At 34.3% G+C, this 15,152-nt stretch overlaps 1 protein-coding gene across 1 annotated transcript; it reads right to left on the bottom strand.

Moving 5' to 3' along the window:
* Window positions 1–6,202: 6,202 nt before the first annotated feature.
* Window positions 6,203–12,700, bottom strand: LOC142240597 (putative palmitoyltransferase ZDHHC24). The gene is made up of 2 exons (XM_075312301.1): window positions 12,263–12,700; window positions 6,203–6,886 (listed from the first exon to the last, which is right to left on the bottom strand). The coding sequence occupies exons 1-2, from the start codon at window positions 12,492–12,494 to the stop codon at window positions 6,237–6,239; spliced, it is 882 nt and encodes a 293-aa protein (XP_075168416.1). The 5' UTR covers window positions 12,495–12,700; the 3' UTR covers window positions 6,203–6,236.
* Between the last annotated feature and the right edge of the window lie 2,452 nt (window positions 12,701–15,152).

Below are 15,152 nucleotides of genomic sequence, written 5' to 3'. Positions count from 1 at the left end.
TCTATGGAAGTAAAATGTTGACAAAATTTTGTATAGAAATAAAATGTTGACAAAATTTTCTACAGAAATAAATTTTTTACAAAATTTTATATAAAAATAACATTTTGACAAAATTTTCTATGGAAATAAAATTTTGACAAACATTTCTATAGAAATAAACGTTTGACAAAACTTTCTATAGAAATGAAATTTTGACACAACTTTCTATAGTAATAAAATTTGACAAAATGTTCTATGGAAATAAAGTTTTGGTAGATTATTTTTGGCGATATGGACCAATTTTTGTGTAATAAGTCATCGGCTATATATAACTAAAGACCGATATTGACCAATTTTTACATGGCTGTTAGAGGCCATATATTGACATTTTGTCAATATATGGCCTGTTAGAGGCCATATATTGACAAAATGTACCAAATTTCAACCGCATCGGATGACTTTTGCTATATATAATTATGGACCGATATGGACCAATTTTTGCATGGTTGTTAGATACCATATACTAACACCATGTACCAAATTTCAACTGGATCCGATGAATTTCGCTCCTCCAAGAGGCTCCTGAGGTCAAATCTGGGGATCGGTTTATATGGGAGCTATATATAATTATGAACCGATATGGACCAATTTCTGCATGGTTGTTAGAGACTATATACTAACACCACGTACTAAATTTTAATTGGATCGGATGAATTTTGCTCCTCCAAGAGGCTCCGGAGTTCAAATCTGGGGATCGGTTTATATGGGAGCTATATATAATTATGAACCGATATGGACCAATTTTTGAATGGTTGTTAGAGGCCGTATACTAACATCAGGTACCAAATTTCAACAGGATCGGATGAATTTTGCCCCTCCAAGAGGCTCCGGAGGTCAAATCTGGGGATCGGTTTATATGGGGGCTATATATAATTATGGACCGATATGGACCAATTTTTGCATGGTTGTTAGAGACCGTATACTAACATCAGGTACCACATTTCAACCGGATCGGATGAATTTTTCCCCTCCAAGAGGCTCCGGAGGTCAAATCTGGGGATCGGTTTATATGGGGGCTATATATAATTATGGACCGACATGGACCAATTTTTGCATGGGTGTTAGAGACCGTATACTAAGACCACGTACTTAATTTCAACCGGATCGGATGAATTTTGCTCCTCCAAGAGGCTCCGGAGGTCAAATCTGGGGATCGGTTTATATGGGAGCTATATATAATTATGGACCGATTTGGACCAAGTTTTGCATGGTTGTTAGAGGCCGTATACTAACATCAGGTACCAAATTTCAACCGGATCGGATGAATTTTGCTGCTCCGGGAGGCTCCCCAAGCCAAATTTGGGGATCGGTTTATATGGGGGCTATACGTAAACGTGGTGGCCGATATGGCCGATTTTCAATACCATCCGACCTACATCAATAACATCTACTTGTGCCAAGTTTCAAGTCGATAGCTTGTTTCGTTCGGAAGTTAGCGTGATTTCCACAGACGGACGGACAGCCGGACAGACGGACAGACGGACGGACGGACGGACATGCTTAGATCGACTCAGAATTTCACCACGACCCAGAATATATATACTTTATGGGGTCTTAGAGCAATATTTCGATGTGTTACAAACGGAATGACAAAGTTAATATACCCCCATCCTATGGTGGAGGGTATAAAAATGCATGAAATTATACATATCTGTTGCAAATTTTAGTATAACTTGATGGGGAAAAGCCCTTAAAATGGATTATTAAAGAAAAGTAATCGTGAAAAAATTACATTTTTAGCGGCTAAACTCGAACTTAATACCCACCTTTAGCCGCTAAAATCGTCATTTTTTCACGATTACTTTTCTTTAATAATCCATTTTAAGGAATACAAACTTTGTGAAAACTTGCTTTGGGATATTCTCCATCAAGTTATAATGAAATCTGCAACAAATATGTATAATTTTATGACGTTTTTTACTGCTTTAGTTTTCACTTTAGTGAAAATTAGCGGCTAAACTCGAACTTAATACCCCCCTTAAGTCAATGCATGGTTTTAAGCTGAAATCAAAAACAACAACAATGATTAAAGGAAGAAACAAACCAACAATAACAAAACAAAACGAATGATAAAGTGATTTATTCATAAAAAACACAACAAATTATTCAGTAAAAACTTCCGAGAGCGTAAAAATGGAATTTACACACATTGATAAACTTAACAGAAATGATCACGGACACCATCCAGTACCAATTTACAGATATTGAACCAATTGAAAGGTAAGTACTATGTTCAGTTTTCAAGCATGTTTTCACTGTTACTTTTTTCAATAAGTTAATATAGAAATTTTAAATGTTTCGCAATCAATGTCTTTTATCTTTTCCATCCATAATTTGACAAGACTTCATAAAAATATAATCGTCTTCATAAATATTTTTGCACTTTTATTTTAGTGTCTTGGTGGAAAAATCGAAACTAGACCACACCTTTAATAATAATATATTTATATTTTTAATATACTTCTAAATGACATTGGGAAATAAATTGAAAATATGATGGGTAGATATCATTTATGCATATATGAATTGAAAAAAATTATATGCACAGAAAAAAAATTGTCATGAGACGAAAGATTTCATGTCATTAAAATGCGAATTTTGCTTAGCATAAAGGAAGCATTTTCTGATATAAAGTTTTTGTTTTGGTAAATGAACGATTTCCAATAAACATTTGTCTCAAAGTATGTAAAATTATCGGGTAATCGAAAGTAGCTAAAATAACGAAAATTTACTGTCATTTTGAACTAAACATTCAAAAAACCTACTTTGCGCCATATTATTCACGTTACATGTGATTCTTACTATTTTTGATAAGTATACGACATTTTTTTTGCATTAAGGTCGGTATTAATTTCGCATTGTCTCGCTAAAATAGCAATTTTTTACGTTTCCTTTTTTAAATAACACTAGTTTACACTGAAACGGGAGCCACCGTGGTGCAATGGTTAGCATGCCCTCCTTGCATACACAAGGTCGTGGGTTCGATTCCTGCTACGACCGAACACCAAAAAGTTTTTCAGCGGTGGATTATCCCACCTCAGTAATGCTGGTGACATTTCTGAGTGTTTCAAAGCTTCTCTAAGTGGTTTCACTGGAATGTGCAACGCCGTTCGGACTCGGCTATAAAAAGGAGGTCCCTTATCATTGAGCTTAACATGGAATCGGGCAGCACTCAGTGATAAGAGAGAAGTTCACCACTGTGGTATCACAATGGACTGAATAGTCTAAGTGAGCCTGATACATCGGGCTGCCACATAACCTAACCTAACCTACACTGAAACGGTACACTTGATGAGAGTCAACTTTTCTTATGTATTTTGATCTGCTAAATTCGAAAAAAATGTTTCAAAATTTTTTATGGAACGCTTTTTGAGATATCCCGTTATTTTTAGTTTTTCGCTCTTTTTTTTCAATAAACAAATTATATCTTGAGTTGGAATTGTCCGATTATATCGTTAGTACTTAAATGAAAGGTATTAAGATGACAAATAATCGTGTATAATTGGATCTGTGATAAGTTAAGTGGTTCAAAAAATATCGATGCGAATAAGCCAAAATTTCAAAAAAAAAATAGACATTTTCCGCCAGAAAAGTATAAACCATTAAAAAAACATCGTTTTTCTCTTCATGGTCGTATAGATGATACTCTAACGTAAGTAATAAGACCAACCAAAAAAAAAGACAAAGCTATAAACAATTGAATGATGTCAAATCATGCAAATATGAGCCACTCAACCAAAAAAAAAATGCATTTCTCTGTGGCCGAGAGGCATTTTTGTGTGAGTAATTCGCTCATTTTTGCATGATTTGTTCATTCAATTGATTATAACTTGTCCTATAATCGGACATTTCTAACTCGAGATATAATTTGTTTAGTGAAAAAAGGGCGAAAAACTAAAAATAATGGGTTATCTCAAAAACTTTTCCATACATTTTTTTTCGAATTCAGCAGTTAAGGTTAGGTTAGGTATAGTGGCGGCATTAGCGTAGCTAGACAATTTTCCTAGGGGGGGCTATAGCCCCCCTAGCTAAAAATTTATATTTCATTTATTTATATTTCATATTTCATAAAAATGAATAAAAAAATTAGACATCAAAATAACTCGAAAATTAATTTATAAACACAAAGAAAATTTCATTAAAATTGAACCAACGAAAATTTTTCATTGATATAACGAAACATTTTCATTAAGACAATGAAAATGTTCGTTAATAGTACGAAACGTTTCGTTGACTAACAGAAAATTCGTTATAATAACGAAAAATTTCGTTATATCAATGAATTTTTTTCATTGGCTCAATTTTATTGACACATTTCATTAATATAACGAAACTTTTTCTACCAGTGTAATAAAGCAACTAAAAGTAGTTCCACACATTTCCCAGCAAAAAAATTTGGAAGTTCTTCCAAAGGCACAACTTTAAAAGCACTTCCAGAAGATGTACTCCCAATGATTTTCTTTATTTTAACTACTCAGGAAGTTCTTTAAATTCAATTTTTTATAACTTGGTTTTTTCATACTTTTAATGGGAAATTTTAACTTTTTTGTTTCAAATACCTTAAAAACGAAGTAAGAATTCATAAAATGTACAAATAATTTAAATTTTGTCGAAAAAAATTCTAAATCCAATCTGAAAAACTTGTGAATTTTTGAAAATATTTGAGGTCAAACGTTTCCGACAAGCATTAGAATCCATTAAAACTTATAAAAATTATTTATTTGACAAAATATAACAGAATTTTTTAATATACATTCAAAACATTGAATTCGGATCACACCTAAAGAAGTGATGCAAATTCAGTGCAACGGCTGTTGAAATGGAGGACTTCCGTCGCTTCTTCGCCAATTTTGCACCACTTCAGGATCCTGGGTTCCTGGCTGGGCTTGTTTATTTTTTATAAAAATGGAAAATCGTAAATAGGTTTTCAAATTCTGGGGGGGCTAAAATTTTTCTGGGGGGGTCTAAGCCCCCTCCCCAGAGGCCTTCCTACGCTTATGAGTGGCGGACCGATATTTCAGGCTCACTTAGACCATTCAGTCCATTGTGATACCACAGTGGTGAACGTCTCTCTGATCACTGAGTGCTGCCCTATTCTATGTTTAGCTCAATGACAAGGGACCTACTTTTTCTAGCCGAGTCCGAGCTGCGTTCCACCTTGCGGAGCTTTGAAACATTGCACTACGGTGGCCGCTTAATAATTCATTTCACCGAAAATAAATATTTTCAATTTTTGCATTGGATCATTCCCCATCAAGTTATAAAAAATTTCCAACAAGAAGATATAATTTTATTCTGTTTTTGCAGATTTAGTTTGGATTTTAGCGGGTAAACTCGAACTTAGTACCCACCTTTAAGGTGGGTATTTAGTACCGAGTTTAAAATCGAACCGCTAAAATCGGTATTAAATCTGAAAAAGCAAAAAAAAAAAAAAAAGTTTAAACTTTTTTTTGACAAATTTTATTATAACTTGATGGGGAAATTATCAAAATCCCGCTAAAAGTCCATATCTGGCTTTAATCCCGAAAATAATGATGCCCATAGGAAATACATGACGTTAGGATGCTTGTCGCGAGATCTGTACTTTCATCGTAAGATCCGACTTCTAAAAAGTTGTATTATTTATCGTGTCCATAATTTTTGTCAAACTTTGTAAAACTCGTGAAGGGAATGACCTAGCGCTCAAACGTATCGCTTTTTATAACAGGTAGTATACATAATACACTCTTGAATCTTGGCTCAAGTAGTTGTTATTGATGTATATCGGATGGTATTACAAATGGGCCATATCGGACCACTTTTAGATATAGCTCTCATATAAACGCCTAACATCTTACTTGACCTCAGAATCATCTTGGAGGTGCAAAATTTACCCAATCTCTTCAGTTTTGCGTAATTCACGTTGGAGGGTACATAATATTCGGGCTGGAATGGTTTATCGATGTGTAATACGGCAAATTTTGGCCAAACCGTGTACCCCATACTAAAAGAAAACTTGTTTACTACTATACTACATGTAAATACAAGTATACGAGCCACTGTTTGTTCATCTTTTACATCTCCAGGAATATGTAACACACTGGAAGGTGTGTCCATTGTAGTTAGCAATAATGAAACCTATAAACATGCTCATATTACCAAAGCAAATAAGTAACACCACGAATTTACATTCGAGCAAATATTTTTGTAAAATGCATTTATTTATTTTCTTTTTTATGTTCTTTACTTAATTTATCAGTCTTTTTAGCACTTCTGGGCGATAACTGCCAGTCGATACCATTGTCTGGCAATTCACTTTGGAACAGAGGAGACAGCCACACTAAATGCATACGTTTACCAAATACAGTCTCAAAGTTTTCACGCCAACTTGATTTGCCATAAGGGAAATTCTTATCCTTTTCATAGCATACCCCTCCCCGAAAGAGTCCTGGACCATGATACCAAAGCAATACCACACTATAGACTACAGCTAAAATATTTAAATTATAGAATACCAAAAACATATTTTGCCACAGCGAACCGCTAACTGTCATCAATAGTGGACATGTCATTTTCAGAAACGATAATATGTTCCAATAAATCCGTGCTTTTACCACCCATAGGAACAGAGAATTGTAGATGAAAGCATATGTCGCGCCAATGAATAGGAACACAACAAACATCATGAAATATCGATGATTTCGATGTCCCACACAACAGCCCACAAAGAGGCAATGATGATCTCGTTTGAGGATACAGCATTTACAAATTGAACAATGCCAACTACGTGGTGGAGCAAGACGATCACATTTTTTGCAATGGCGCCAACCTATTGACTCAGCATTTTGTGGAACCTTCAATGATGTAACTGAAATGAAAAAATATTTATAATTAACTTATGCCAATTAAATAGAGGAAGAAAGAAAATAATTTTAACAGTAATTTTAAGGTAGCTCCGTAAGGCTTTAACTGCCAGTTAACAGAAAGTAAATTACAAATAGCTTCTCTCTGGTTAACCCTAACTGAAAAAATTTCAGCAGTTAAAAGCGAGTACTAAGTTCGAGTTTAGCCGCTAAAATCAATATTAAATCTGCAAAAACAGAATAAAATTATATCTTATTGTTGCAAATTTTATTATAACTTGATGGTGAATGATCTAAATTGAAAATGTTTATTTTCGGTGAAATGAATTATTAAAGAAAAGTAACCGTGAAAAAATGCCCAATTTAACGCTATAATGCCAACCTAATACTGGCCTAAAGCTCGGTTTAAAAGTTCGTTATCTAGCGGAGCTTCAGGTTTTGTCTTCCATGAGGCTAAAGAATTCAAATTTGGGGGCTAAATATAATTATGAATCGATATTTTTTTATACCCTCCACCATAGGATGGGAGGTATATTAACTTTGTCATTCCGTTTGTAACACATCGAAATACTGCTCTAAGACCCCATAAAGTATATATATATATATATATATATATATATATATATATATATATATATATATATATATATATATATATATATATATATATATATATATATATATATATATATATATATATATATATATATATATATATATATATATATATATATATATATATATATATATATATATATATATATATATATATATATATATATATATATATATATATATATATATATTCTGGGTCGTGGTGAAATTCTGAGTCGATTTGAGCATGTCCGTCCGTCCGTTCGTCCGTCTGTTGAAATCACGCTAACTTCCGAACGAAACAAGCTATCGACTTGAAATTTGGCACAAGTAGTTGTTATTGATGTAAGTCGGATGATATTGCATATGGGCTATAGGTTAGGTTAGGTTAGGTTAAAGTGGCAGCCCGATTAAATAAATAAATGGGCCATATCGGTTCACTTTTACGGATAGCCCCCATATAAACGGACCCCCAAATTTGGTTTGCGAATCCTCTAAGGGAAGCAAATTTCATCCGATCCGGCTGAAATTTGGTACATGGTGTTAGTATATGATCTCTAATAACCATGCAAAAATTGGTGCACATCGGTCCATAAGTATATATAGCCCCCATATAAACCGATGCCCCGATTTGGCTTGCGGACCCTCTAAGAGAAACAAATTTCATCCGATCCGGCTGAAATTTGGTACATGGTGTCAGCATATGATCTCTAACAACCATGCAAAAATTGGTCCACATCGGTCCATAATTATATATAGCCCCCATATAAACCGATCCCCAGATTTGACCTCCGGAGCCTCTTAGAGGAGCAAAATTCATCCGATCCAGTGTCAGTATATGGTCTCTAACAACCAAGCAAAAATTGGTCCATATAGGTCCATAATTATATATAGCCCCCTATAAACCGATCCCCAGATTTGACCTCCGGAGCCTCTTAGAGGAGCAAAATTCATCCGACTCGGTTGAAATTTGGTACGTGATGTTAGTATATGGTCTCTAACAACCATGCAAAAATTGGTTCATATCGGTCCATAATTATATATAGACCCCATATAAACCGATCCCCAGATTTGAACTCCGGAGCCTCTTGGAAGAGGAAATTTAATTTGATCCGGTTAAAATTTGGTACGTGGTGTTAGCATATAGTATCTAACAACCATGCAAAAATTGGTCCATATCGGTCCATAATTATATATAGCCCCCATATAAATCGATCCCCAGATTTGACCTCCGGAACCTCTTGGAAGAGCAAAATTCATCCGATTCGGTTGAAATTTGGTACATTACGCTAGTATATGGCCGCTAACAGCCATGCAAAAATTGGTCCATATCGGTCTATAGTTATATATAGCCAATGGCCAATCACACAAAAATTGGTCCATATCGCCAAAACTAATCTACCAAAATTTTATTTATATAGAAAATTTTGTCAAAATTTTATTACTATAGAAAGTTTTGTCAACATTTTATTTCTGTAGAAAATTTTGTTTAAATATTATTTCTGTAGAAAATTTTGTCAACATTTTATTTCTGTAGAAAATTTTGTCAACATTTTATTTCTATAGAAAATTTTGTCAACATTTTATTTCTATAGAAAATTTTGTCAAAATTTTATTTCTATAGAAAATTTAATCAAAATTTTATTTCTATAGAAAATTATGTCAACATTTTATTTCTATAGAATATTTTGTCGAACTGAATTTTATATTATTTAATCGGCCTTTTTTTTTTTATTTAATATATCCCCCGTATGGACTAACTTACAATTTAGAAGACGGTGTTAAGGATTTTTTAAGATACCTTGCCATCGGCAAGTGAAACCGCAACCCAAGCAATTCGATTGTGGATGACAGTCTTTAGTAGAAGTTTCTACGCAATCCATGGTGGATAATATTCGGCCTGGCCGAACTTACGGCCCTATATACTTGTTTAATGTTTAAAAGTTGGTATTAAGTTCGAGTTTAGCCGCTAAAATCGTCATTTTTCACGATTACTTTTCTTTTATAATCCATTTTAAGGAGTAAAAAACTTTCTGAAAATTTGCTTTGGGCTATTTCCTATCAAGTTATAATAAAATTTGCAACAAATATGTATAATTTTATGCCTTTTTTACTGATTTAGTTTTCACTTCAGCGGCTAAACTCGAACTTAGTACTCACCTTTAGTAAAAACCATATATTGACATCACGTACAAAATTTCAACCGGATCGGATAAAATTTTCTTTTCTAGGGAGCTCCAAAGGTGAAATATGGCTCACCAACTGACTTAAAAACTTTAAAGACGATAGCTTGTTTCGTTGGGAAGTTAGCGTGATTTCTATAGACAGAAAGAGATGCTGAAAGGTAATTAGTGCGCAAATAATTGATTTAAATAATATTTTGCTCTTGAAACATATTTGAAGTGATCATATTCCTTCTCTGGGGGCATGCATCTATACCTTACACATACTATTCAGTCCATTGTGATAGCACACTCTTCACCACTGTTGTTCTCTCTTATCGCTGAATGCTGCCCGATTCCATGTTTGGCTTAATGACAAGGGGCCTCCTTTTTATAGCCGACTCCGAACAGACTTTTAATTGCATTTGGGGGGAAGGGTCAAAAATCACCTGGCAACACTACAGTGAAACACTTATGGTGTTTTCTTTTCTGAAAAAAGTGCTTTGCCTTCATTTTGTCTGTACAGAATGCGCATTTTTAAAATGTTACCAGCAACGTAAAAAAATGCTATCATTTCAGTGGGCAGAGAAGAATTCAAAGAAGGAGGCAGGGCAATCGCAGCATTCTCGTTTGTTGGCAGTGCTGAAAATGCCCGTAATTTGCAATCGCAGCATTCTCGTTTGTTGGCAGTGCTGAAAATGCCCGTAATTTGCCTCTATGCGTGGCGCTATTTTCACAACAGAATTCGAAGCCTTTTCGCACTTTTGCCTGTTTTTTTAGAAAAGAACCTAAAAAGTACATTTTACGGGTAAAATGCAAAAAAAGTGCGCATTTTTTACAAGAAAAGAAAACGCCATTAGAGAAGCTTGAAACACTCGGAAATGTCACCACCATTACTGAGAGGGGATCCATTGCTGGAAAACTTGTTGGTGGTTAAGGTGGGTATTAAGTTCGAGTTCAACCGCTAAAATCGTCATTTTTTCACGATTACTTTTCTTTAATAATCCATTTTAAGGAATACAAACTGTGTGAAAATTTGCTTTGGGCTATTCCCCATCAAGTTATAATGAAATCTTAAACAAACATGTATAATTTTATGCCTTTTTTACTTATTTAGTTTTCACTTTAGTGAAAAAAATGACGATTTTAGCGGCTAAACTCGAACTTAATACCCACCTTTAGTCGAAACTGAGATTGAACTCAAGACTCTTTGTATGCAAGGCGGGCATGCTAATCATCGCACCACGCTGGATCCCATGTATACATCTTAGATCTTTCTACATTTATTATTTCTCGATTTGCTTAAAAAATATTAGTTTCTAAATGGGAGCAGACTGTGAACAATCGAGTCTAATGAAAATTTTGCTAGAAATTTGTTTGCGCATTTCTTATGGATTGCAGAAATTTCGTCTATGTACACCAATACGAATAAAGCTTTTAAATATGATGATGGTCTTCAATATAAAGGGTGATTTGTTAAGAGCTTGATAACTTTTTTTTAAAAAAAAACGCATAAAATTTGCAAAATCTCATCGGTTCTTTATTTGAAACGTTAGATTGGTCCATGACATTTACTTTTTGAAGATAATTTCATTTAAATGTTGACCGCGGCTGCGTCTTAGGTGGTCCATTCGGAAAGTCCAATTTTGGGCAACTTTTTCGAGCATTTCGGCCGGAATAGCCCGAATTTCTTCGGAAATGTTGTCTTCCAAAGCTGGAATAGTTGCTGGCTTATTTCTGTAGACTTTAGACTTGACGTAGCCCCACAAAAAATAGTCTAAAGGCGTCAAATCGCATGATCTTGGTGGCCAACTTACCGGTCCATTTCTTGAGATGAATTGTTCTCCGAAGTTTTCCCTCAAAATGGCCATAGAATCGCGAGCTGTGTGGCATGTAGCGCCATCTTGTTGTAACCACATGTCAACCAAGTTCAGTTCTTCCATTTTTGGCAACAAAAAGTTTGTTAGCATCGAACGATAGCGATCGCCATTCACCGTAACGTTGCGTCCAACAGCATCTTTGAAAAAATACGGTCCAATGATTCCACCAGCGTACAAACCACACCAAACAGTGCATTTTTCGGGATGCATGGGCAGTTCTTGAACGGCTTCTGGTTGCTCTTCACTCCAAATGCGGCAATTTTGCTTATTTACGTAGCCATTCAACCAGAAATGAGCCTCATCGCTGAACAAAATTTGTCGATAAAAAAGCGGATTTTCTGCCAACTTTTCTAGGGCCCATTCACTGAAAATTCGACGTTGTGGCTCGTTAGTAAGTCTATTCATGATGAAATGTCAAAGCATACTGAGCATCTTTCTCTTTGACACCATGTCTGAAATCCCACGTGATCTGTCAAATACTAATGCATGAAAATCCTAACCTCAAAAGAATCACCCTTTATGTTTCGGTCGATCCTAATGTTTCTATTGATTTCGTATGTAGAGCTTTTAATAAAAGCTAAACATTTACTCTCATGTCACTGATATCCATAATGCTGTTGTTGTTGTCTTAAACTCATTGTACGCCATAACATTAAAAATGATTTCGTATTTTTGGTAAGTCATACAAAATATATCAAAATCAGCTGTTAGATACATACACCTAATCACATACATATTTACTTACAATCCACGCTGGTATCTATCATCAAGCAGGCAATAAAATTTCCCTTAATATTGAATATCAAGAACATGGCAATAGCAAAAGTGAAGGTATGCCAAAAGCCGCCGGGTTCATGAAATGCCGGTAATACGACGATCATTTCAAAAATAAATACAATTGGTAAGAAGACTCCAATCAATAGGAAACATAACCAGTCGACTATGCGTCGTGGTAAAAATTGTTTACGTATTCTCATTTTTTCGGATTTTAAATTATTTTTATGGCACAATTCTTTTCAATGAAAATCGCACTGAAACCCACAACAGATCGATCGATTCACTTTCATTTATTCTCTATTTTTGCACTAGAGAAAAAAACGCGATATAACTCTTTGGAGTAAAAATATCGGACTAATTATTGTTTGCATTTACCCATGGCCAACCAATAATGCTCTACTACTGATAGGGGGAGTCGAAAGCATGGGACTATTGCCATCAAAGACAGTTGGGTTCTCTCAAATGCTCATTATCTTTTGTGTGTTTCATATTTCGTTCTCTGTTTTTCTCTAAGCTCCACAACAATCACGTGAATAAATTGAGCAAATGCAATTGATCATGTGTGTGTGTGCAAAAGTTTTATTATCTAATCGACTTCTCCAACACTCAAAACTATACAATACTTTTTTCAATATGTTTCCGCTCTTTGCTTTACAGATATAATGCCCGCTACCCCCAACCAATACTCAAGATGTTGACCAAACATTGCAACAAAATACTCAAGTAGCTGTTATTAACATTTCAGATGATTGCCAGAACATCAAATGAATGTTTTCAATTGGAGTATTACAGAATTTGTTGGCGCTATTATCGATATTTCCTTTTAATCACATTGCAAAAGCTTTGCTCCAAAACCGAATACAGTACCCAACTTAAAAATGCAGTGACGTTCTTGGCGCTGAAAGTTCCACGAAACGTTGTTATCGATTTAATTATTTTGCTCCCATAAGCAAAACGTCCCATAATTAATAGATTCATATTTCTTATACTGAAAAATGGGAGAACAAGGAAAATATAAATAAATATAAATTGTATTCAACGAATTTATCCAATGTAACCTTTCGGGCTATAGTGGTGCAATGCTTAAAATGTCCGCCTTGTTCCCAGTTTCCAAGGAACAGAGAAAAGATTTTCAGCGATGGTTTTATTTTCGCTTAAGGCCCATAATGCACATCTAGCGGAAATTTCGTTTAAACGTTAATAAGGCACTTTTCTCATTGTAGCAAAAATGACATTATGAATTCTTTATGGGTAGAGGAAATTTCGCTAGAGATGCATATAAGGACTTGAAGCTACACTCAATAGATGTCAATATGGAGCTGAAGAATTGTTTGTTTAAGTAGGATACCCACAATAAATGAATAACAAATTTATCTATCAAAATTTGAATGAAGATCATGATATCCATTGTTTACATTATCCCCCACGAGACAAAAATGAAATTTTCACTAAGAAAATGGATCACATACGACAACATCTATAAATTTCGCAAGTGGCCGAAATGTGGCGAGCGACAAAAAAACCTGTAAAACTTATTCTCCCATGGAATCGGAAATCGTAAAATTTTCGTTAAACTATGTTTTTAACCCCCATTTTCATGAAGCTCCGTTAGTGCTACGTTAGCTAACGAACTTTTAAACCGTGATATCTACATATCTGTCATCTTGCGTATATATTCCATATGCCAGTTAGAAACTTAACTGCTGAAAATTGTTCAGTTAAAGTTAACCGGAGAAATGATATTTCCATTTTTCTTTCTGTTAACTGGCAGTTAAAGCCTAACGGAGCTACATGAAAATGGCCGTAATTCTAAAACATTTAAACATCAAATTTGGCAATATAGTTGGAGTTAAGTCCACGAGTATCTATATTTTTCCGCTGTAAGAAATGTAAATTCTTGCGATTTGCGATTCCGAATATCGGAACATGGGGAGTTTCTCCATTTTTGCCGAAAAACTGAATCATAATCAAAAACTCGTCGGAAAAGCACCGTCACTATTGAGAAGTTGTACCACGCCAAGTTACTACAAAAAAGTATCGCAATAAGAGCCCCTTCAAACAATCAGAAAAAGTGAATTTTAAGATAGTTGTAAAAGAATCATTGTAGTCAAGTAAAACATGATTGTTTAGATGTTTATTAATTTGATTAAACATTTATAAATTCTCATAAATATAACATTTATACCACTATCACAACACACATAATTTTGTTTCATTAGTAATAGAATGATGTTGATTTACAAGTGGCAAGTTACATGTTGCAACGTCTATCAGCCAGTGTTTTTATCTCGATTGAGGCAGCGTGTCTGTAAAATATCTGAAAACTAATCACTTTATTCCATTTGGAAAATCAAAAATTGTTCACCAATATACCTTTCACAATTTTAAGGGAAATAACTATGTTTTGAGCACTTCATTATCGATTTTATTTAAATAAATTATAAGAAGCTAGGTGTTTCACAAAATATAAAATGGCTCTTGTAACAAAAGTGATGGCAAAATACTTTCATGTACATTTCATACTTTTTCATACGCTGGTGGGGTATTTGCTACCGAAAATTTCGGGAGGCGTTGTTATCGATTGTTTACATTTGCTCCCATAAGAAATGAATGGTAAAACTGGCATACATTCAGGAGACATAGATATGAATAATATTATACAATAGTTTTGTAAACAGAAATGCATTATTGTGGAAGGTTTATACACTAAAAATGAGGGCACTAAAGCCAATTTTATTTCATGGAAATTAGTTGAAATTTACCCAATATGAGAAAGTTTCTTTCAATATAATATGTATATTTTAGTTTTTTTCATGTACTAACATGACAAGAGACACAAAACTTAAAAAAAACTTACA

The sequence above is a fragment of the Haematobia irritans genome, chromosome 5, assembly GCF_050003625.1.
Source record: "Haematobia irritans isolate KBUSLIRL chromosome 5, ASM5000362v1, whole genome shotgun sequence".
Taxonomy (NCBI): domain Eukaryota; kingdom Metazoa; phylum Arthropoda; class Insecta; order Diptera; family Muscidae; genus Haematobia; species Haematobia irritans.
This window is presented reverse-complemented; position numbering and strand designations above follow the sequence as displayed.